At 34.3% G+C, this 24,271-nt stretch overlaps 1 protein-coding gene across 2 annotated transcripts in view; it reads right to left on the bottom strand.

Annotated features, from left to right (window-relative positions):
- The window catches only part of LOC127882471 (condensin complex subunit 1-like), a 72,694-nt gene extending 51,282 nt beyond the window's left edge, over nt 1-21,412 (bottom strand). For both annotated transcript variants that reach the window (XM_052431123.1, XM_052431124.1), the window contains exons 1-10: nt 21,260-21,412; nt 20,987-21,108; nt 20,626-20,701; nt 15,448-15,506; nt 14,656-14,825; nt 12,157-12,296; nt 10,040-10,167; nt 8,419-8,542; nt 7,690-7,837; nt 1,332-1,454 (exon numbers count right to left, since the gene is read on the bottom strand). In XM_052431123.1, the coding sequence (XP_052287083.1) occupies nt 1,332-1,454; nt 7,690-7,837; nt 8,419-8,542; nt 10,040-10,167; nt 12,157-12,296; nt 14,656-14,825; nt 15,448-15,506; nt 20,626-20,701; nt 20,987-21,104 (1,086 nt within the window). In that variant the 5' untranslated portion in view covers nt 21,105-21,108; nt 21,260-21,412. The remainder of the gene's footprint in view (nt 1-1,331; nt 1,455-7,689; nt 7,838-8,418; nt 8,543-10,039; nt 10,168-12,156; nt 12,297-14,655; nt 14,826-15,447; nt 15,507-20,625; nt 20,702-20,986; nt 21,109-21,259) is intronic.
- Nucleotides 21,413-24,271: the final 2,859 nt, after the last annotated feature.

Here is a 24,271-nt window from a genome sequence, read left to right as displayed (position 1 = left end):
TGTTTGCTATTCTGATAGTATTCTTTCAAAAAAAATCAAAGAAAATGCTAATTTTAGAAATTTAGCAGACGACATTTTAGCAGACAACATATTTCCCAGCATGCAATGGGTTAAAGTGGCCAATATTGATAACAGGTGTAAACAAGCAAGAATAGAACTCGTTGTTAGAAGAGATGTGTAGCCCAGACTTTGCAAGTTATCAATATTGATATGAACCAATTTATAGCACAGACTTTGCAAGTTATCAATATTGATATGAACCAATTTATAGCACAGACTTTGCAAGTTATCAATATTGATATAAACCAATTTATAGCACAGACTTTGCAAGTTATCAATATTGATATGAACCAATTTATAGCACAGACTTTACAAGTTATCAATATTGATATGAACCAATTTATAGCACAGACTTTGCAAGTTATCAATATTGATATGAACCAATTTATAGCACAGACTTTGCAAGTTATCAATATTGATATGAACCAATTTATAGCACAGACTTTGCATGTCATCATTATTGAAATGAACCAATTTATAATAATTATGCTAAAGAATTGTTTGCATAAGTACTTTATTTGAAAAGAAAGATCTCATTGGGCTACCAAACATTACCTTTCCATCTTTCACTGTTGTGTATAGCATATGGTAAACAAGACACTAAGTCATTAGTTCAAGGTTATACTGTTTACATTACAAACCATGGGTTAATTTAAGTTTAACTTTGGTATAGCTGTGTGCTTTGATGATTTTTCGACTTCCCTTAAATATTTCTGAAATTTTCTTATTTTCATTTGAATAGTAAACAGGTTTCCTGCTCTCTTCTTAAACCACAAACAAACAAGATGGTAGTCAATACATCAAAGCAAAATGGCTTAATGACAGACTGATCTATCATCCAACCAACACTATAAGGTCTAAAGCAATTTACCCCCACTTTTTTATGAGTGGGGATACATAAAAATGCACATACATCCCAAACTACAAAAGCTCTTACACCAGTATTTCTAAAGGCAAGTGCTTTTATATTTATGTAACTGGCACTGTAATGAGGACCCCTTCCCGATGGAAAAAAATGTATATTTGTTCCCAAAATGGGACTTGAAATCCCAATTGAAGTTTCAAAAAAATAATCTAATATTATTTTAACATTCCCAACATTTAGTTCATCTCTCATCCAGCTCTTTTAGTTGACCTTTATTAAAATAATATTAAAAAAAACACTTGTTCTAAATTTTTTAGTATTCGTTATTATAAAAATACCAACACTAATTTCACAATTTTAGTCAGAATGACTTTTCCAGTACAAAAAACGGAATGTGCATTGTTACCTCTAAGTGGTCTAAGAACTGGTCCCTGGTGTCCCTCATCTTCTCATCTAGCCCTTCCTTACTAAGTACCTTCATCACCATCTCTGCCATGGCTCCCAGCACACCGTTCCTCATTGTGTACGACTGCAAGGGACATAATATTGTGTGTAAGACATGGTTTCCAGCACACCGTTCCTCATTATGTACGACTGCAAGGGACAAAACCAGTGTATGACTGAATGGGATATAACATACTGGGTACAATCTTCCAAGGCCCCCAGCACACCATTCCTCATTGTGTACAACTATAAGGGAGATAAAACATTGAGTAAAACAGAACACATAGTGCAGTATTCTCCCATAGGAAAGATAGCATATAGTGCACTATTCTCCCATAGGTCCCAGCACACTGTTCCTCATTTTTTTTTTTTTTTTTTTTTTTTATTCAATATAATACATACAATGTATACATGAATATATACAACATAGTGATTGTACAAAGCAATAAAGTTCAGACATGTTATACAAGATATGCTAATATGTATTTTTTTTAAAGAGAAAAGAAAAAAATAATAGAAGAATTGTTATGATAAATGATGAGTTGTATTAAGTCGGAAGAAAGCATACTGGACTTGTGTGTTTCGTTGTATATTCAAAATGATCTTATAAGATTGAAAAAAAAACAAAAAAACATACAAAAATATTTTAGAAAGATAAACTTACATTAGTGTGAAAAGTATATAAGTGGACAAACATCATGAGAATTTAATCCGATTCCATTTTTGTTCAAAGTTTTGTAATGTGTCATTACTGAGGGCTATTTCTTTCTCAATCTGGACTTTAAGTTTGAGACTATAGATAAAACAATTAAAATTTGGTACTTGTTTTTTGAACTTCATGTTAAAGATGAACAATTTCATCATTATAAGAATAAAATTCACAATATTATTACAATCTTTTGATTTCAATGAGTAAATTCCGAAACTTACATTTAAGAAAGATAGTTTAACGTTTAGTTGCTGTTGTTCAAGAAAAGATGTTAATTGATTCCAAATAGGCTGGATGTGTTTGCACTCCCAAAACAGGTGTTCTATAGTTTCGATGTTTTCACTGCAGAAGTCACACAGATTTGAATTAGTTAATTTGCATTTAAAGAGATATTTATTTGTAGCTATAATTCTATGAATGTATTTATATTGAAAATTTCTCAGAGTGCTTTCAATAGTTGCTTTATATGGCATGGTAAATATGTGTTTCCAATTAAGTTCATGTACTCCGAAAAGGACTTGCCATTTATTTTGGGTTTTTGAGTTTTCTGTAGGGTTTTTAATTTGTAGTGTGTAAAATATTTTATTTGTTTTGTTTTTTCTTCCAAGTATATTTTCTACGAATGTTGTTTGAGTACATGGTGTATTATATGTATTGATTTTAGATTTAATATGTATGGGTATGCTTTTGATTAATGTGTAGTACTTCAAAAAATTATTTGAAGGTATTCCGTATATGTAGCATATATCATTAAAAGAGTAGAAATCCTTAATTCTGTAGTCATATAATTGGTCGACATATTTAATGCTTCGTTCAAACCAATCTTTATAGAAAAACGTCTTATTGTTTGAAGTTATGTCTTTATTGTTCCATAGAATAGTTTTGCTGCTTGTTTGGGTTTCTAGGTTATGAGTGACATCACTCCATGCTGATAGAACATCAGACAGAAAAATGTTTTCGTTTGCAATTTCATGTAAGATAGTATTGCTGATGTTACATTCAAAGAGTAAGGAGTCACCATATTTTTTTAGAATTTTCTGATAGAATAATTTCCATTTACTTGTATTGGCATTATCTAGGTATCTTTTAACCCAGCTGCATTTGATTGCATTCAAGAATGAGTCAATGTTCGTTAATTGGATACCTCCATTTTCTACAGATTGAATTAACTGAGTTCGTTTTATTTTATCAGGCTTACTGTCCCATATGAAATTAAATATTGCTGATTTTATATCGTTAATAATATCATTTGGTGGATTTGGGAGGACTGTTAATACATAAATTAATTTAGGAAGTGCAAACGTTTTCAATACTGTGTTTTTTCCGATAAGTGTAAGTTTACGGTGATGCCATGATTTTAAGCAGTTTTTAAAATTCTGTAATTTAGGTAGTATGTTTTTAAGAACTGTATCTTTTTCATTATTTGTGAAAGTAATTCCTAACGTTGTGGCTTCATCGGATGTCCAATTAAATTTCATTTCTTTTTTATATTGGACATTATTTTGTTTTAATTTACCTACTCGTAGCACAGTACATTTACTTTTGTTTAGTTTCAGACCCGATGTCATTCCGTAAAGGGTTAGCGATTCTATTAGGTTATGGAAAGAATCGTAAGTGTCGTTTAAAAAATAAGTTGCATCGTCAGCAAATAGGGACTGTTTGATTTCTTCGTCAGGTTCTAGTGATATGCCTTTTATGTGTTTATTTGATTGGATGTGATGTGATAGATACTCGATGCAGATAATAAATAGCGATGATGAGAGTGGACATCCTTGTCGAACCCCTCGTTCGATGTAAAAACTGTTTGAAAAGAAGCCATTGTTAATGATTAAACTGTTAATATCGGTATAAAATAGTTTGACCCATTGAATGAGACTTTCACCAAAGTTCATATTTTCTAAGCAAGAGAACATAAATGAATGATCAAGCGAATCGAATGCCTTTTCGAGGTCTGCAAAGAAAATTAGACCAGGATTATTTGAATTGTTGAAATAGTTTATGCATTCTTGGATAAGACGAACGTTTTCACCAATGTAACGTCCTTTTATGAAACCAGATTGAGATCTTGAAATGATTGCTGGTAATATTTTTTTTATTCTGTTTGCTATACTTTTAGTTGCAATTTTATAATCATTGTTTAGTAAACTAATCGGGCGCCAGTTTGATAAGGATTCTAAGTTTTTTCCAGGTTTTGGAATAAGTGATATAATACCTTGTTTTTGTAGCGTAGTTAAGTTTTCGTTGTTAAATGAATAGTTTAGTGAATTAATTAGATGTGTTTTTATATCATTCCAGAATATTTTATAAAATTCGATTGTGATGCCATCAGATCCTGGGCTTTTGTTATTTTGCATATCTTTTAGGGCTAATCCACATTCATATTCATTAAGCAATCCGTCGCACAGTTGTTTTTCCTCTTCGTTTAAAGCGTGATGTGTATTTTTAAAAAGGGTGTTATTTTCAACATTTTTTCGTTTATAGAGGGTTTCGAAAAATAAACGTTGTTCTTCTAGTATTTGAGTCATGTTTGTTATATCTTTGCCATTGACTACTAATTTGTGTACAGTTTTTTGTTCACTTCAACGTTTTTCAATGTTTGCGAAGTATTTTGTATTTTTTTCATTGTGTTCAACATGCTGTGCACGCGCTCTTAGTATTATTCCATTGAGACGTGTATGATAGATTCCATCTAATATTTGTTTTTTTAATGTTATTTCATTTTCAATGTCGGTGGTATCATTTGTGTTTGTTTGATGCAATTGTTTTTCAAGTGTTTCAATGGTTTTGATGGTTTCAGTTTCAAGTTTGTGTGTTTCTTTTTGTTTAAATGATGTGTATCTAATTGTTGTGTTACGTATATTTCCTTTAATTACTTCCCATAAGGTGTTTGGGTTTGCATCTTTATTATTTTGAACTGTATTTAATATTTCCTGTTTTATTTGTGTTTGATATTGTGTATCCAATAAGATGCTGTTGTTAATTTTAAAGTATCCTGGGCCTCTTTCAGGTTGTATATTATGCAGTTTAAGTTCAACTAGAGAGTGATCAGTCATAAATCCTGGTTTTATGTTACATGTGTCAATAATGTTGCAAAGAGATTCAGATATTAAAAAATAGTCAAGTCTACAAAATATTGTTGGTTTTGTGTTTGAGTGCCAGGTGAATTTGCTTTCGTTTGGGTATACTGTACGCCAGATATCTATCATATTGTAGTTTTCAATTATGTTATTTAAAATATTTCTATTTTTAGAATGAGTATAAAGGTTTCCATTCTTTTTATCTAATAATGGGTTCAGGACAGTATTGAAATCACCACCGATTATAATATTTTTATCTTGGTTATTAATTATAAAAGATTGTAATGTTTCGTAAAATGTGATATCATCTATGTTAGGACCGTAAACGTTAATTAATGTTAGTTGTGTTTCATGTATTTTGATATCTATACTTGCTAGTCTGCCAATTATTATTTCGTTAAAATTATCAACTGTGATCCCTATGTTACTTTTTATCAGAAAGGCAATGCCTTGTTTATTTGTATATCGTCCACTGAGGTAGATGTCCCCGTCCCATTCATCTTTTAAGGTTTGTGTTAAAGTATGTGTCAAGTGACTTTCTTGTAGTAGGCATATATTATATTTTTTTTCGTCTAACCATTTGAAGATTTTAATGCGTTTGTCTTTATTGATTAGCCCTTTTACATTCAGAGTGCATAATTTAATCATTTAAAGAAAGGGAGGGTGTGTAAATATTATTGTGTGGATTTGTCCAGTAAGTTTCTATTTTAAAACATGTCCAGTAGGTACAAAAACATAGTATCGGTATTCGATCATAATATAGAATATGGTAAATTTTCAGTGGCATATAAAGCAGACAAAATTTTAACAATACACTTATGAAAGATATAAAAGCATGTAAACAGGAATTTAAAACAAGGAACAAAAAGCAAAGAACACAGACAAACATGTCTGCACCACCAAAAATATACACAAAAACCCTGCTCTGCTGCAAAAACAAATAGGACATACAGTATTTAGTATAAATTATGTTTTTATGAAAAGGAAAACAAAATATCTATAACATAATAACATTGTGGATGTTGGGGAATGTATGCTAAAAGAAATTATGTTCTTATGAAAAGTTTTGGCATATATCTTTCCTGTGTGCAGCTGTAATAATATTAGAATAAATATTGAGGTCTAAAAAAATAATGTTATTCTGGTATGATAATTTTACATTATACCATTTTCAAAAACCGATTATTTACAATGTTATATACCAATATACAAACAAATCAACCTACATATTGGATATAATCTGACCACGTTAAAGACTTGAGACAGCAATCAGACAAAATCACACTGTATTGACAAATTCGCCTAGTGTTGTTTGGTAGGTAGATAACAATGGTGTTGTTATAAAAAACATATTTTTCCTGACATAATCAAGATTAGTATTTAGTACACTGTTCCTCATGGTGTAAACAAAAATGTGTATGACTGCAAGGGAAATAACACACTGTGTACAACTGCAAGGGAAACAACACATTGTGTGAAATTGCAAATGGAATAATACACTGTACATCTCAAAATAACAAAGTGTAAATGAATGCAAGGGACATAACACACTGTGACTAACTGCAAGGAAAATAACACAAAGCGTATGTCTGGAATTAAAATAACACATTTTGTATTACTGCAAGGGAAATAAAACATATTCATTGTGTTCAACTGCAAGTGATATTTAAAGTTCTGTGTACTACATCAAGAACAAGAAATGTGTTTGACAAAAACACTTTGTCCCCTTCTGCGCCGCTTTGACCTAGTATTTTTTACCTTTGACCTTGAAGGATGACCTTGACCTTTTACCACTCAAAATGTGCAGCTCCATGAGGTACACATGCATGCAAAATATGAAGTAGCTATCTTCAATATAGCAAAAGTTATTGCAAAATGTTAAAGTTGGCACAAACAGACCAACAGACAGACCAACAGACAGGGCAAAAACAATATGTCCCCCACTATAGTGACTTATTCGTGAAAGACTACAACACAAACACATTTCTAAATTCACAGTTAAAAGGAAAATAACACTTTGTGTACGACAACATGCAAATAAAACAAGGTTTATTTCTTGGCTTAAACTCACAAAAATTAGAATATGTGATGTACGACTTCATGGGAAATTGTACGTTCAGAGATGTCTTGACTATTCGAATGTGTACAAAACTAGGAAAATACCCCAAACACTTTTAAATACAGAGTAACAGTCTTCACTAATCAATCCCATATCAAACTCATAGTTGAAATCAGGGAAAATAGGACCTTGGCTGGAGGGTGCATTTAAATATAAATTCCTGGACTTTGCCATTATGCATTAGGAAGATATTTACCTTAATATTTCAAGCCCCCTCAATCTTGACCTTTAATCTAAAAATTGAATGAAGTCATTCTAATATTTTCTTCAAAATTAATCAAATACCAATTAACGAACATACCAATTTATTGGACCGTTAGTAAAAGAGTTCTCTAGATAATGCATGCAAAACGATTTGACATCAAAAGCCTCTGTGCAAAGGGAGCAAAATGTAAGATTGGAAGATCAGTCCCACCTCCCCGTCTAAGTGCCCCAGTAGCAGACTGATGTTGGGCAGCACAGCAGCCGGGCACCGTTCTGTCATCTCCACCACAAACTGTGAGTAGGCTCGGGTACCAGACGTGTCCCGCGAGAGGTCCGAACCATCCATTCTACCTATCTCCCTGGAAAGAACACAGAATTTGCTACTTTGTAAAGATTCCCCTTAAATCTTTTCAATTTAGCACCCTTCACCAAACAGGACTTTTCCCCACCATATTTGGAAACAGGAAATTGGAAGCTCTTGAATTTCACATAATGAAATGCTACATTTTGAATACAAACTAAAATAGGAATAAAATGTCTTGTTGAATTAATCTTTAAAGTTTTTAATAAGAGATTGAGTCACATTTTTTATTAAGCACATGCTAAGAACAACAATATATTTTTCTAAAAAAATAATAGACGAATCTGTTTAATGATTCTGAATTTCCCATTAAATAATGTACAGATAGAGACTAAACTATTTAATATTGATATTTTATGCACCTATAATTTGCGGATATTAGACGGAAAACAAAAAAGTCTTCAATTTGTGATTTGTTTTCGTATAATGAGAAAAAGGCTTAATTCAGATTCTTAATAGGGACGTTTATTCGACAGCAGTATAAGGTATTTTATTGCAGAATTTGTACCAAATACATAGAACAGAATACATAATTACACATTAGAACCAGACAAATTATTTGTAATATTTTGGCCTCACCTTGTCAACTCAGCTACGATGCTTTTGTACCCATACTCCTCCACGCATATGGCCACAGCATTGGCGAGGGGGCTCACGAGATGTTCAAAGTGCTGCAGCAGCTGAATTATCTTCAAACTGGCACCTTAAAAGGAGTTGGCAAGCTTCCACAATACATAATTGCACAGGGTACAAACTTCCAACACATGTCATGAACATTCTTAATTGATAATAGATAAAAACAAACTAGAGCTTTGTCACAGACGTGACGAATATCTCACATGCCGCATTGACACAGAATATTTTGCATGTTGTTTTCCCAAAAAAACAGCGGACACCATGCTCAATGTTTTAAACGCACTAAGTGACCCCGTGACCTTGTTTTTGACCCGGCATGGCTCATGTTCGAACTTAACCTACACATCATCTAGATACAACTTCTGACCAAGTGTGGTTAAGATCTGATGAAAACTACTTAAATTAGAGAGCGGACACCATGCTCAATGTTTAAAACACACTAAGTGACCTAGTTTTTGACCTGTCATTACTTAGCCTAGACATCATCTAGATACAACTTCTGACCAAAATTGGTGAAGCTCGGATGAAAACTACTTGAAATAGAAAGCGGACACCATGCTGAATGTTTAAAACGCACTAAGTGACCCCGTGACCTAGTTTTTGACCCCCCCCATGACCCATATTTGAACTTGACCTAGACATCATCTAGATACAACATCTGACCTAGTTTGGTGAAGATTGAATGAAAACAACTTGAATTAGAGAGTGGACACTTAATACGAACCGACAGACCGACAAGCTCCCTCCTATATACCCCTTAAACTTCGTCTGTGGGGGTATAATGAAATCCGTCCTTCCAAGTACTTCCAAGATATGGCTCCAGACACACAAAAAGCATTTTTCCAAGATACAAAGGGCCATAACTCCGTTATTAACAGATGGTGTACAATGTCATTTCATTTGGCGTGCATCATCCTCTTATCAATATATATACTCGTACCACGTTTTATTGAAATCCGCCAAAGCATGTCCAAGACATGGCTCCAGACACAAAAGTGATGGACGGACAGACGGACAACGCCAAAACAATATCCATCCGCCTATGGACGGGGGTAACCAACGATGGTGCCTTCACAGCACTGTTGCCAATAAAAGACTAGGGTTCTTTGCTTTCACAACCATGTTGTGATGAAAAGAACATTAAACTAACAAAATGTCACATTCAATCAAGCTTTCTGACCTAACTTGTCTTCCTTTTCTCCCCAATAACCATTATAATTACAAATTTACTTGGTTTAATATTAAAGTCTTCCCTCGATATTGCACCAACAAAAAATGAATATGATCAGAATAACAGCGACTGGACAGGATAACAGCTATGTACAACTGGTTATACCTCTGCTTTTTTGAAGGGGAGGGGCAAAACATTTTCTAAATGTTTATTTGACATGAAGATATACTGTAAAAAGTCACGCTAAAGACTATTTGTATTTCACTCAAATTTTAATTAAAAATTGTGTTATAAAAATCCTCTCAAGATTACAATTTACAGTCCAAATAAAACATAAATGCACTAATGGTTTGTGCATGTGAGATGAGAACAAACTTATTACTATCCCCTTACCTAGACCATGGTTGTAGCGTTTCACCATGACCCCAATAATGTGACAGATAGCATCCTTGGTGTCCTTGTTCACAGCATGTGTGATCTCTGGGTTCTCTAGCAGCTTGTAGCAGCAGTTGGTCACCAGGCTGAAACAGGCAGCTCAATGTAAGTCAGTAGGCAGTTTGTTTCCAAAAGAAGGACTTAAGTTTATGTTGTACTTAAGATTCAACAAGAGATGTGTTTGTCAGAAACACAATGGCCCCTATTGCGCCGCTTTCAAATAAAATTTCAATATATCATTTGGAAGGTTTAGAAATTATCTCCCTTTAAAAGCTTATTACTTCCTTTGGATTGTATTTTTTGATTTTTGACCTTGAAGGATAACTTTGACCTTTCACCACTCAAAATGTGCAGCTTCATGAGATACACATGCATGCCAAATGTCAAGTTGCTATATTCAATATTGCAAATTTATGGCTAATGTTAAAGTTTTCGGACGGCACACAGAGAGACAAACGGACTGACAATTCAACTGCTATACATTATGTATGCCATCCTACCAGGGGCATAAAAAGAACTTTTTTGGTCAAAATATCAGACAGACATTACCTCCTCCAGGTTCTTAAAGGAACCCCTGCATTGACTAATTGTGAGTGGTCTTATACCATGCCACACATATAAATCCCAATATATAATTCTTAACTACCATTTGTAATCTTTCGAAAATTATTTTGAAATAAAAAATAGCAAAAACAAAAGAAAATTTGAGTACTATACAAAACAATACAAGTCAAAAGTCTAAATATGAGCAAGAAAAATGATTTTTTTGTAGCTTTTGGGTTGTGTCTTCGGAAAACAACAGGAAAAAAACTCTAACAACAGGGAAAAAACTCTAACCTCTTACTAAATCCAGCAACAATTTTAAAAACATCTCTATTGTACACAAATTATGAACCTATTTTCAAGCAATTTTTATATTAAAAAATAGACAAAAGCGCCGCAAAGCGGGTGCCACGCTCGGCTGCGAAAGCTTGTCAGTTTTGTTTTTTTTAGAGGTCACAGTGACCCTGACCTTTGACCTAGTGACCCAACAAGAGATGTGTTCGTCAGAAACACAATACCCCCTACTGCGCAACTTTGAAATAAAATTTCTTTTTATCATTTGGCAGATATAGAAATCATCTCCCTTTAAAGCTTATTACTTCCCTTGGATTTTGCCCAATCAAACCGGGGGAGGGGGGGTCTGTAGACAGTCAAAAATGACCAAGTCAGACATCACTGACGACCAAGGCCTTAGTTTATCAAAGAGATCATAGCCAGAGTTCATCATGTTTCTATGGCCATAAGTCCACAGGTATGTAATAAACACTACTATTAACAACTAAGTACATGATGATGAAAGAAATGATTATTATATAAGTTAAAAAAAACAATCATTTGAGTTATAAATAATCAAAATAATAAATCTGTACAGTAACTAAGAATAGAATTTCAATTCTTGGTAAGGAAATATATAATATGAGATAATTGAGATTTATAATTATATAAATTACTTCCCTTGAAAATAATTGTCTCTAACAAATCTCTATTTTAGGTAGCAAATAATTAAAAGCCTCTACCGTGACTGTAGATTCACCACTCAAAATGTGCAGCTCCATAAGATACACATGCATGCCAAATATATAAAGTGGCTATGATCAATATGGAATTATTATCTCCCTTTAAAGCTTATTACTTTCCTTAAATTTGTATTTTTTACTGTAGACCTTGAAGGATGACCTTGACGTTGACCTTTTACCACAATGTGTTTGTCAGAAACACAATGCCACCTACTGCTCCGCTTTTTCCACCCTAGACCTTGAAGGATGATGTTCACCGTGAAATTTTACCACTCAAAATGTGCAGCTCCATGAGATACACATGACAATGGCACGGGTTTTCTCCGAAAACAGCCGAGCTAAAAATCAGCTGAAAGAGAGCCAATATAAGTAAACTATTCAAGTAATAAATCAAGATATATGATTTGTCTTAGAATCCTTCTGAGCATAAGACGGGCCAACCTTAAAAAACTCCACTGACTATGATGGGTTTCACAGCATGTAAATATGAAAAGTTCACAACAGAGCCAGCCCTACCTTACAAACTCCTCTTCCACCACTGGTGGGTCCCACAGCCTGTGAATGTTGAGCTGAACAAGGTTGAGCACTGTCTTCATGCCAGTCTCACGCTCTCTCTGCCAGTCCAATGTTGTTGTGGCAGATTTCTTTTTGCGACCCTGTTAAAAATGACAATTGGGGGTGAAAGAAAAAGAACCCAAACTATGCTTTTTGGCATGTTCTAAGAAGCCCAAGTTTGAACTAAAATTTTGCTTCCAGACGATATGGCATCCAAAATACTTGCTGGATCACAGATTGTTGTTTTTTTTACTTATGGCCTGTCAGGCTTGGCGAAATTGGAAAAATATGCCGGTCATCCGAACAGGCATTTCAGAAAATGTGCTGGTCCGGAGAAAATTTAGCCGGACCGAAAAAAAAACAACATAAAAACGACATACTGGATGATGATCATCCAACGAAATATGTAACAGGGCATTTTATTGGTCAAACTATACTTAACTGACCAATTATATTCATTTAGGCATTAAAACAACGTAAACTAAAGTAACAAGAAGTATCAAAAATAAAATTGCGGTTAACGGACACTAACTTGTACAATGTAAAAAGATAACATTTTTGGAGGCCAATGACGAGTGCATGTTATAAAGATATCACTCAGGGTTCGACATTAACTTTTTTTACAGCAAGACCGTCGAACCAGCTCCTTTTAAAATGTACTAGCCCGAACCTGATGTCTACTAGACCATAAATGACATAGTAAATTAACACAATTGTGTCATGTAACTGTTTATTCAGGATTTATCAGTAAATAATCAGTGAACAGATTTTTTTGATGCATAGAGTATAACAATAAAATAAAACTATTTTTTTGCTTTTCTTCGTCAAAGTCAAGCCATGGGAACTGACTCGATTTTCCATCTAGGATACAATTGACCTTTTCGTGTTTCTTCATATTAAAGTTTCGTGTCAGTTTAAGCGTCGGATTCTTTTTTATTAACTGATTTGTCGGACGAAAATCCGCACTTGAATAAAGCCATTCTTTAAATTACATTCTCTTGTCTGCTACGCAAATATGCTTACATTGACGATACCGATTTTCGATAGAAGTCATTAAATCATGCTCTTCAGTTTTACAACACTGCAAAAAATCATAAATATGCATGACAACTTGACCAATGGAAACAAGCAAATTCTGCAGGAAGCTCTCCTTTGCGTCTAAAAATAGCGATGAATCATGTGAATGCTCCGTGTTTATTTAAATACACTTCTTTTGTTTTAATGTAAATAACGGATACGAGAGTAATTTTACCCATTAAAAATAAAGGTTTTCACAGCAATTAGTAACAGTTATATGAATTAGTATATATTTTTTATGTACGACCAGTCGGACAAGCTAGCCCGCAGTTTAACTAGCCCAACCACCGATCTTACTAGACAATGTCTGTCGGACGTACCTTAGTGTCGAACCCTGTCACTAGAACATTGTTTATATTTAATATACAACCTTTTTAAAGCCATGCTTCATAAAGAAATGCACATTTTAATGTCCTTATCGACTCGAAAAATATGTCAAAGCTATCAAGATCTTTTTTGTTAGAACGCAGTTGCCGATTTTGCAACTGAGTTTGATGTAGGTGTTGTGTAACCAGTCGGATTTGCTAATTGTACGTAACAAACTTATTGCAAACATCAAAACAATGAGCGATTTCATTTTCATGATGTAGAAAGGGGTTTGCTCTTCGAATTTTCAACTTAAAAAAAATATTTCTAAATATATTGTTTGCATTCATTTCATATTTTGCCGGTCACCAGGACCGACATTCTTGTTAAACCTGTCGGACCAAATGGAAATCTGCCGGTCAGGACTGGCGAACAGACAATTTCGCCAAGCCTGGCCTGTGGCTTAGGAAACATATGTACATTTTCAATCCACTGGCAGACATATTGGATTTTGTTTAAAACAGACAGATGTACATAAAACACATATAATCAGATTTCTATGTGAACGAAACAACAGACTTAACAATAAATGTTTACTCAGCTTTACAACAAAATACATTTATGGAGTTATTGAATTAAAGTGATGAGCAAATTAGTAATATACAACAGCATGAGTTAACAATTGGCAACTTGTATTTTGATAAATATCTATATTCTTTTTTATTAACACTGAATACCAAGGAATATTTGCTTACTTATAACTTGAAGAACTGTAAGAAGTTGTTTTTAACAGAGTCTTATTAATTAATACTTGTAGTACTTTGGATTATTTTAATTTTGCGTTTGTGTGATTCAAATTTAGCCGACTTTTGAAGTACTCAACTGTCTAGCTTAAATCTGCATTACAAAAATTGCTAAGCCTCAAAAAAGTGAGCCAAAGAAAACTGATTTTGGCTTTAGGATGAGTGGCTTTTAAGAGACTTTAACACCCTGGTTTTAGATTGAGAAAAGTTACTATATTCATAACTAATCTACTAACTTTAATAAGTCTCAGAGATAGTTATAAACATCAGTCACCTTGTTCATAACTGCAGTGTTGGGCTTTGTCTCGTCTGATTCAAACAGCTCCATGTACTGACACAGCAGGTAGCAGGTCATCTTGACCATGTTCACGTACTGCCTTCTACTGTGAGTGTCCAGTTCTCCCTCAAGGACACCAGGAAGCTTAGTGGACAGACTGACCGCAACTGGGAATGTGTATACATATGTGATGATGGAATGTCATATCTAGTATTCTGCTCAGTTTATTCATCAGATAGATTTATAATCTTCATGGCATCAACCTACAGCCTCTTATTGTATGATAATCATTTTAAAACTGCAAACATTTAAAACAGTTTCCAGGCTTATTTTGGCCCCATTTTATAGCCGAAATTCGGCTATGTTCCCAATCCCAAAAAGTATACTTTTTTCCCAAAATGTGGCAAAAAAATCCCAAATTCCAAAAAAAAAAATTTTTTTTTTTTTAAAGAAGTGTCTTTGGTATTTTATCTCAATTCTAATTCAATAACATCTAACAAAGTATTATATGATTTTGTTTTTTTAATTTGAATGATTATAAAGAGTTATATCAAATTAAGTATTTCCCTAATCAGTGGAATTTTCGTTTGGAATATAAAAGGCTAATGAATTTATTTTCCCAATTTCATGAAAATGCCGATAAAATTCCCAATTCCAAAGCCATGGGCTATCTTCCCAAAAAGTGGAGAAAAAAACCTGGTTTCAAATTCTTAAAATAAAGGTTGCAAACAATAAGCATACTATAAATACATAGATATAATTCAAACAATATTCAACAAATATACTTACTTTTACATATGTGTCCCCATGCATCTTCTTTGACTTCTGATTCTATATCCTTTTGCAAACTTTAAAATAAATAATATGTTGCATTCAATGAACATGGTAATGATGGATTGGCCAATTAAAGTCTAAAATTAAATCAAGTGATGAGGGTGAGTTATGAGGTTGTACATCCAGGCGCAGTAATTTTTTTTTGCTAAAATTTACAGCCGAATTTCGGCTGCTTCCCAATCGCAAAAAAACACGTTTTTTCCCAATCGCAAAAAAACACGTTTTTTCCCAAAATTCTGACCAAAATTTCTGATTTCTTAAATCTAGGTCTCAACTTTATTTTTTAAACATCTTACAAAATATATAACTTGAATTTAGTCATTTTTGTCCATAAATCATTCCCAAACTTGCCACTTTTATTGATTAAAAAAAACAACAATTTGACCAGACTCCTTTTCTAGAAAACTCCCTGAACATGCACTTAAAAACAATATCACTTCTGTTACTTATAATCCTATTTATAATGCTTCATTTTTCCCATTTTTATGGTTTATCGCGCTATTTTTCCCAATTTCACGGTTTATCGCGCTAATTTTCCCAATTCAAAAGGCACAGGCTGTAACAAATTAAAGCAAAAAAAATCACTGAGGCGCTTAAAAGTGCCCCATTGACAAAACACTGCGTGCTTGAAAGTGCCCTATTGACAAAACACTGCATGCTTGAAAGTGCCCTATTGACAAAATACTGCATGCTTGAAAGTGCCCTATTGACAAGACACTGCGTGCTTAAAAGTGCCCTATTGACAAAATACTGCATGCTTGAAAGTGCCCTATTGACAAAATACTGCATGCTTGAAAGTGCCCTATTGACAAAATACTGCGTGCTTGAAAGTGCCCTATTAACAAAACACTGCGTGCTTGAAAGTGCCCTATTGACAAAATACTGCATGCTTGAAAGTGCCCTATTGACAAAACACTGCGTGCTTGAAAGTGCCCTATTGACAAAACACTGCATCAGGGTTCGACATTAACTTTTGAAGCCACTTGTCCAGTCGGACAAGTAGACCATAATTTAACTTGTCCTGACCAAAAAGCAACTTGTCCTGACCATTATATCTTTATTCTGCTCAGTACTTTGCAAAATAATGAAATAATACAAAATGCTCAAATCATAAAGACTTGAATCGTTCAAATATCATGTAAACATAATTGTAGGCAATTTCAATACAAAAAAACTGACTAGAATAACAGGAAAACTCAAGATTATTGATTTTTAAACGTTATACAAAGCCATAATACCATGTACCTGACAAAAACTTGTGTGTTGCTAACATCAAACAGAAAATGTTAAAAGTGATGTATATGTACAGAACTTAACTGATATTTAAAAAAAAATCATTCTATACATAAGGAGGACGTCACTACGTTAATTGTCTGTAAGATCGGTGTGTACCGGTGTCGTAAAATGCATATTCTTTACAAGGGAGAATATTCTTGTTATCTTGGCAAAGAAAAAAATGTTAAGGGTTGCTTCCCTTGTGAACAGTACAGTGTAGTACATGTATCACATGGAACTATCGGAATATCTCGGGCTTCGACGATTAAACGTATACAAAATATACTCAGAAAAGTTGAGTGATATCTCCACAGAAATAATGGCTTTAAAGGCATTTTTTCTAAGTTATACGATTATAATGACCACTTGTCCGGTCGGACTAGCAAATTTCTTTATTTACTTGTCCGGCCTAACGATTTGGTTGTCCCGGACAGTCGGACTACCTTTAATGTCGAGCCCTGCGCATGCTTGAAAGTGCCCTATTGACAAAATACTGCATGTTTGAAAGTGCCCTATTGACAAAACACTGCGTGCTTGAAAGTGCCCTATTGACAAAACACTGCATGCTTGAAAGTGCCCTATTGACAAAACACTGCGTGCTTGAAAGTGCCCTATTGACAAAATACTGCATGCTTGAAAGTGCCCTATTGACAAAATACTGCATGCTTGAAAGTGCCCTATTGACAAAATACTGCATGCTTGAAAGTGCCCTATTGACAAAATACTGCGTGCTTGAAAGAGCCCTTTTGACAAAATACTGCATGCTTGAAAGTGCCCTATTGACAAAATAACCCCCCTGCCCTCAGAAACTTCTTAATGACCCTTGAAGTTAACAAAAATTAAAAATTACGTTATTTCTTGTTTTAGACCAAATTGTTAGTGATTTAAACACCTTTTTTAGGGTGCACACTGTAAATCTTATATGACGCCGAATACTATATAACTTGGGTTGGTCTTGGCTCACGTTTGTTTCTTTAACCTTCCATTTCTTCAAGTAGAGACTTATCATTACTGGGACAAGTTTAGGTGAGATAATCTTTTTTTTTATGCAAGTAACAGGCCTTTTCCGACCTATGCCACGGGTCCGAATATCGGCCCCATTCCCAATGCAAATCTGGTTGTTTATATAGATTAAACATGCAATTTTGACAAGACCTTGTACGGACATATGAACAGAAGGATTAATGAACATGTCAATTACTTTATAAAGTTAATTGCTCTTGCATTAGTAAATGTAAGAAAAACATTAGAATCATGCAACATATGAAAATCATAATTTCATATTAAACACAATTTTAAGTACATGGCTAAAGTTAACATTTAATTGAAACTTAATTGAAAAGCAAGTTTCTATTTATTAGCAACCCCAGCTAATTTTTCATCAACATCTGTTTTTAAAGGCAATTGCATATTTGAAAAGAGCTCTTTAAGAGCTTTTCAGAACAGTTTTTCTTTTTAAAATATCTTAAAAAATAAAAAAGTTATGGGAATTTGAATATTGCTAAAATGCGCACAAATTCTGAATTTTCTCCCTATATAAAGTGAACAAGGAAGCGCGACATTCGCGGCACCGGAAATTCAAGTTCATACATTTTTACATAGTAAAATTGCCATAACTTTTTTATTTTTAGAGATATCTTCATGAAATTTGGAACATTTGTAGATCAATGTATACTCTGTTCATTAAAGTATTATAAACCCTTTTAGTTATTAATACACACATGGTAATGATCAACACATTTAGGAAGCATATACATAATTTTATTAGAGACATAATTTTATTAGAGACATTATCTTTTTTTCGAAAGGCATCAGGCTAAAATATCTACAATTAACACATTTATTCACTCAAAAGCAATATTGGAATTACTTAAAATGGAAACCGGTTTTTAAAAGCAAATTTAACTAATTTAGTCTTAACTCTTTAATCAAATTTTCACATGTGTTTGGGGGGGGGGGGGGGGGGGGGGGGGTGGCGGAATGTCTTTTCATCGTTTTGGGACGGGGACATGCACACATTCTATAACTTTCTAATCCTTGAAATAAATCTATGAATATTTCTTATATATGTTATATATGTTGTCTTTTGTTGGTGCCTCTTTCACATTCCATAACCATTCAAAATTCAAACAGTCGGGCACAAATCCAGCAGAAATTAGGAATTGTTTCTGAACCGTCTGAATGTCTTCTCGTAGAGGCCATTTGTACTGGCCAAGTTTTCTGGTGGTAGTCATGAATTTAACCACAAAGTTTTCTTTATCTTTAACTTCAAAATCCATACCAGGATACCAAGCATCCTGGTATGCAATTGCAACATATGCATTACAATTTAAAATTCTGCATTTAGATTCATCAAGTCTTTCACATTTTTTCACCGGGCACTTTTCTTTAAATTGACAAGTTTTTTTTCTGGTCACATGTTCTTGAAACTTTGGTTTTGACATATTTTTCTGTTGATGCTTTGAATGAAGGGTTAAGATGACACAGTAAATTGAACAACACAGTTGAAATTTCCCCATTTTTTCTATAAAAGTATTTATTTCAAGAATGAGTCCATTCTTCTGCCTGTTTATAGGCAACAAGGTTTCTTCCTTCTTCTAAAGAGAGGTTGTTATACCATTTTCATGACAGAATGGTCCTGGGTAGTCTGCCATTGACTTCCTAGATCTACTGAAAAAAAAGGAAAGAAAAGTCAGACCTACATCATCAGTACATGTATAAATCATGTTAATATGCAACTTTTACAGTGCAAAAACATTCTCACAGGCCAGTGGGGATATGCACATTTGGACAATTTCTACAACGTCGGGGCAAATTTATCGATTTAATCATGTCAACGATTGTTTAGATACTTAAGAAAACTTATTTTCATACATATAATTTACGGATAAAAACACCTTTGAGGGCATTTCATCACAGTAACACGGGGTTGGTTTTCCTACGATTCGATCGCACGAGCAAGTGCCCGTCCTTACATCGAAATTACATATTTGCACTGAAATAAATAATTAATCGAGTCAAAATCAAGGTTTCTAGAACTCACCTTTGTATTTAGAATAAAGTTGAACCACATGAAGAGGTTTTCTTTCGGTAACATGCTCAAAATCGTCGATAGAAAAACGTGTTTACGATGCGTAATCAGTTAATCAAAATGGCGGTCAAAGGTGAAAAGCGAGGTCGCCGCGTGACCGGAGTAAATTTGAATAAATTACTACGTTCGGCTTAAAATGCGGGAGGGTTCCTATTGTTTCCGACAAAAGATTTTTATATCAAATTAAACTTCAGAACATTCCCTACAATATGATATATGATGCATAGTTCGGAAATCAGTACTTTTTGTAAAAAATCGGCGACACTTTAGGGGACTATATCTTCGGTTCGGATGAACTTAAAAATTTGCATCAAAGTCATGAATGGAGGTCGTGAACTTTTCTAAATGGATTCGTCCATCTCATTAATATTCATAAAGTTTAAGTCACCCGCGAATAGGAACAAAGAGTACATGTGCCACGCGCCGAGTGCATGAAAGTTGATAATCACGCGCAACAGCGAAAAACCATAATATTTATTGTTTATTAACAGATAAAACTGGGTTATAGTGGGTAAAATACAAAAGTTAAACATGCATTTTGTAGAGAATTTTATTACCTTTAAAATGAGACCAATTTTAAAAATATTCATCTACAAATGTAATTTTAATCCCCAAAATGCCACAGGCGGTGTAGACTTTTCACAGTTTTCCAGATAAAATGTGGGATTATCGGAGATTAGCTGGGGTTGCTATATTTATACATACAAGTGTAATGCTTTTGAATAATGTAAAAATGTCATGTTTGATGTTAACAAAAAGAAACATACCACAAAATGCTGAAGAAGGTGTCAAAGTGTTGCAGTATGCAGTCAGCACCCTTGGTCCTGAATGAGGCTTTCACATCTGAAATTATTTTAATAAACACACCAACGTTACAATCACTCTGAATCAGTTGATAATCACTTTGAATCAAAGAAGTGAAATTTACTAAACATTCATAATTTTTAAAATGAAAGGAATACCAGGTTTCTATGCTTATTCAAACATTTTGTGACTGCTGTTTTTTCTAAGTTTGAAAATTGCTAGTCTAAAAATTCTACTATTATCTGTAAGTGACTCAGTAACGTTGGGAAAATTTAGAAACAAACTTAACGAATCGCCGAATGTCAAACCAGTTAGGCAACATACCATGAAGTGATCCTGATATTTCTCGAATCGAAAGCACTTCATCCACAACATATTGGTTAACACCCGTGCGATTGAGCAGGTCATCACGAGCAACCGGTATCAAAAACTGGTACTCCATAATTCTGCCAATAAAAAAATACAGCAAAACTAAGATTGGTCGCGAACTTATGTGACACAATTCAGATTTAAATTTTAACGTACTCAGAAGTAAGTAGGTGTTATTTTCTTAATTGAATTTAAAAATATAACATACATATAGTAATTAATACGTACCATAATCTTTCAAACCAAGAAATATTTTGCTTCTTTTGTTTTTATTTCCTGTTGTTCGAATTGCGCGCTTTGCATGATGTTTATCAACAAATTACGCGCAAGAATTTATCCACATAAAAAAGGTTACATTCCACCATTATCGTTGTGTACTTTTCGATTCGAACTCAAATATTGGTGTGTTTGTGTTTATTCGCTGAATGGATTTGCCAACACAATTACGAGTTCGATACATACATATGAAACGTGTGGCCCCATGTTTCGATTTTTCAAGTATAGCCCAGGACTCAATTTCCGATTACACCATTATGTACACGGGCGTTCCTAGGCATACGGCAATACGCTCGTGCGGCAGTACGCCCGTGCGTTTAATTCAGTTTCAAACTTTAAAAAAGAAAACTCTTTAAAGGGATCTTTTCACGCTTTGGTAAATTGACAAAATTGAAAAAAGTTGTTTCAGATTCGTAAGTTTTCGTTTTAGTTATGATATTTGTGAGGAAACAGTAATACTGAACATTAACCATGCTCTAATATAGCCATTATATGCATCTTTTGACGATTTTAAAACCTAAAAATTATAAAGCGTTGCAACGCGAAACGATTGAATAATTTGGAGAGTTCTGTTTTTGTCGTTAAATTTTGTGAAACTACGAAGATTGCTTATATAAGGTATAAAATACGTCATTAATGTGTACTCGGCGGAATAGCTCAGGACTCTGGCAGGACTCCAGGGGTCACTGGTTCGAAACCTGCTCCGGGCGATGTTCTTTTCCTTTTTTTTAATTTTTTTTCTTGATTTTTTACTGGAGCTTTTACGATCCAATGTTTACATTTATCAATATAAAGCATTTAATGAATAAGTTAAGAAAATGCCAAAATCTGTGAAAAGGCCCCTTTAAATTAAAAAAATGCACTGAAAAGTGACTCCTTAACCCGATTATAAGACCCTACATACTACATTGAGTCTGGTAGACACAAAACAATTAGTAAATAAAACACTACACTGGACAGTAAATGCTGACGCTACAAAAGTACCACCACAGAAGACCTCGTATCATCTTAACGCAGTGCCACTACAATTTAACTGCACAGAGTACCAAAGCGGTAGACCTCAGATTCGCTGCATACAGTAACACTAAGGTACACATCGGCTCCGTTACAAACAATACCGAAACAACCATTAAACATTTAACCGTCTCGCCTAGTCATCAGTCTAGGGGTAAATACCTTCAAAATACCAGAGGTTAATAACGTTGTGAATTACATTATTATATTAATGAAATATTTCATATTCAGCATGAAATACAGAAAACAAACTCCAACTATGAACTGATTTTTCAATTATTTAAAACTTACGATTCAAATACAAAAAGAAATAGCCCTAACAACGATACACTTCATATATTTGAACATAAATGGAAACATATTAAACTTTAATAATTCAGTCCAGTAGTTTCTACCCACCTTTTACAATTCACCTTTGACGATATTTATTTATTTATTTTTAGGCACCTATCACAAACAACCAAAGCAAAACAAATACACATGAATAATTTGTAAATATAAAAGGAAATAACAAGGTCAACAACATGTATATATTAGCATATTTTGTATAACATGTTTTAACAGCGTTGCTGCTGAATGTTAATCACCTTGTCTCTGTGAGCACATACATGTATACATTGTATGTTTTATATTTAATAAAAAAATAAATACCAAAACGGTAGACATGCGGATCCGTTGCATGCAGTACCAATTCAGGAGACCACGGATCCGTTACCCAAAGTACCTATGCAGTAGATCTCGGATCCGTTATACAGTACCACAAAGGTAAACCACGGATCCGTTGCATATAGTACCAATTCAGCAGACCTCGGATCTGTTACATACATTCCAATGCAGTTGACCACGCAACCGTCACAAATAGAATCAATTCAGAAGACATCGGATCCGTAACACACAGTAACAATGCAGTATACATAGGATCCGTTGCATACAGTACCAATGTAGTAGACCTCGGACCCGTTGCATACAGTACCAATGAAGTAGACCTCGGATCCGTTACATACAGTACCACTAAGGTATACCTCGAATCCGTAACATACTATGCATTTGACATCGGATCCGTTACATACAGTACCACTAAGGAAGACCTCGGATCCGTTACATACAGTATCAATGCAGTAGACCTTGGATCCGTTTCATACAGTACCATCTCAGAAGACCTCGGATCTGTTACATACAGAATCAATGCTGTAAACCTCGGATCCGTTACATACAGTACCAATTCAGAAGACCTCGGATCCGTTTCACACAGTACCAATGCTGTAGACCACGGATCCGTTACATACAGTACCAAATGCAGTAAAACTCGGATCCGGTACATACAGTACCAATTCAGAAGACCTCGGATCCGTTACATACATAACCAATGCAGTAGATCTCTGATCCGTTACACACAGTATCACTAAGGAAGACCTCGGATCCGTTACACACAGTATCAATGCAGTAGAACTCGGATCCGGTACATACAGTACCAATTCAGAAGACCTCGGATCCGTACCATAGATTACCAATGCAGCGGACATCGGACGCGTTACATACAGTACCTATGCAGTCGACCGCGGATCCGTTACACATAGTACCAATGCAGTATACCTCGACTCCTTAATGCACAGTACCATTGCAGCACTGCCCAATTACACATGCATTAAACCCCTTATTCACAGAGCACTGCCCAATTACTAATGCATTAAACCCCCTATTCACAGAGCACTGCCCAATTACACATGCATTAAACCCCCTATTCACAGAGCACTGCCCAATTACACATGCATCAAACCCCCTATTCACAGAGCACTGCCCCATTACACATGCATTAAACCTCCTATTCACAGAGCACTGCCCAATTACACATGCATTAAACCCCCTATTCACAGAGCACTGCCCAATTACACATGCATCAAACCCCCTATTCACAGAGCACTGCCCAATTACACATGCATCAAACCCCCT

This window comes from Dreissena polymorpha, chromosome 5, assembly GCF_020536995.1.
Source record: "Dreissena polymorpha isolate Duluth1 chromosome 5, UMN_Dpol_1.0, whole genome shotgun sequence".
In the NCBI taxonomy this organism is placed as follows: domain Eukaryota; kingdom Metazoa; phylum Mollusca; class Bivalvia; order Myida; family Dreissenidae; genus Dreissena; species Dreissena polymorpha.
The sequence above is the reverse complement of the archived record's forward strand: the minus strand, read 5'-3'. Positions and strand labels throughout refer to the sequence as shown.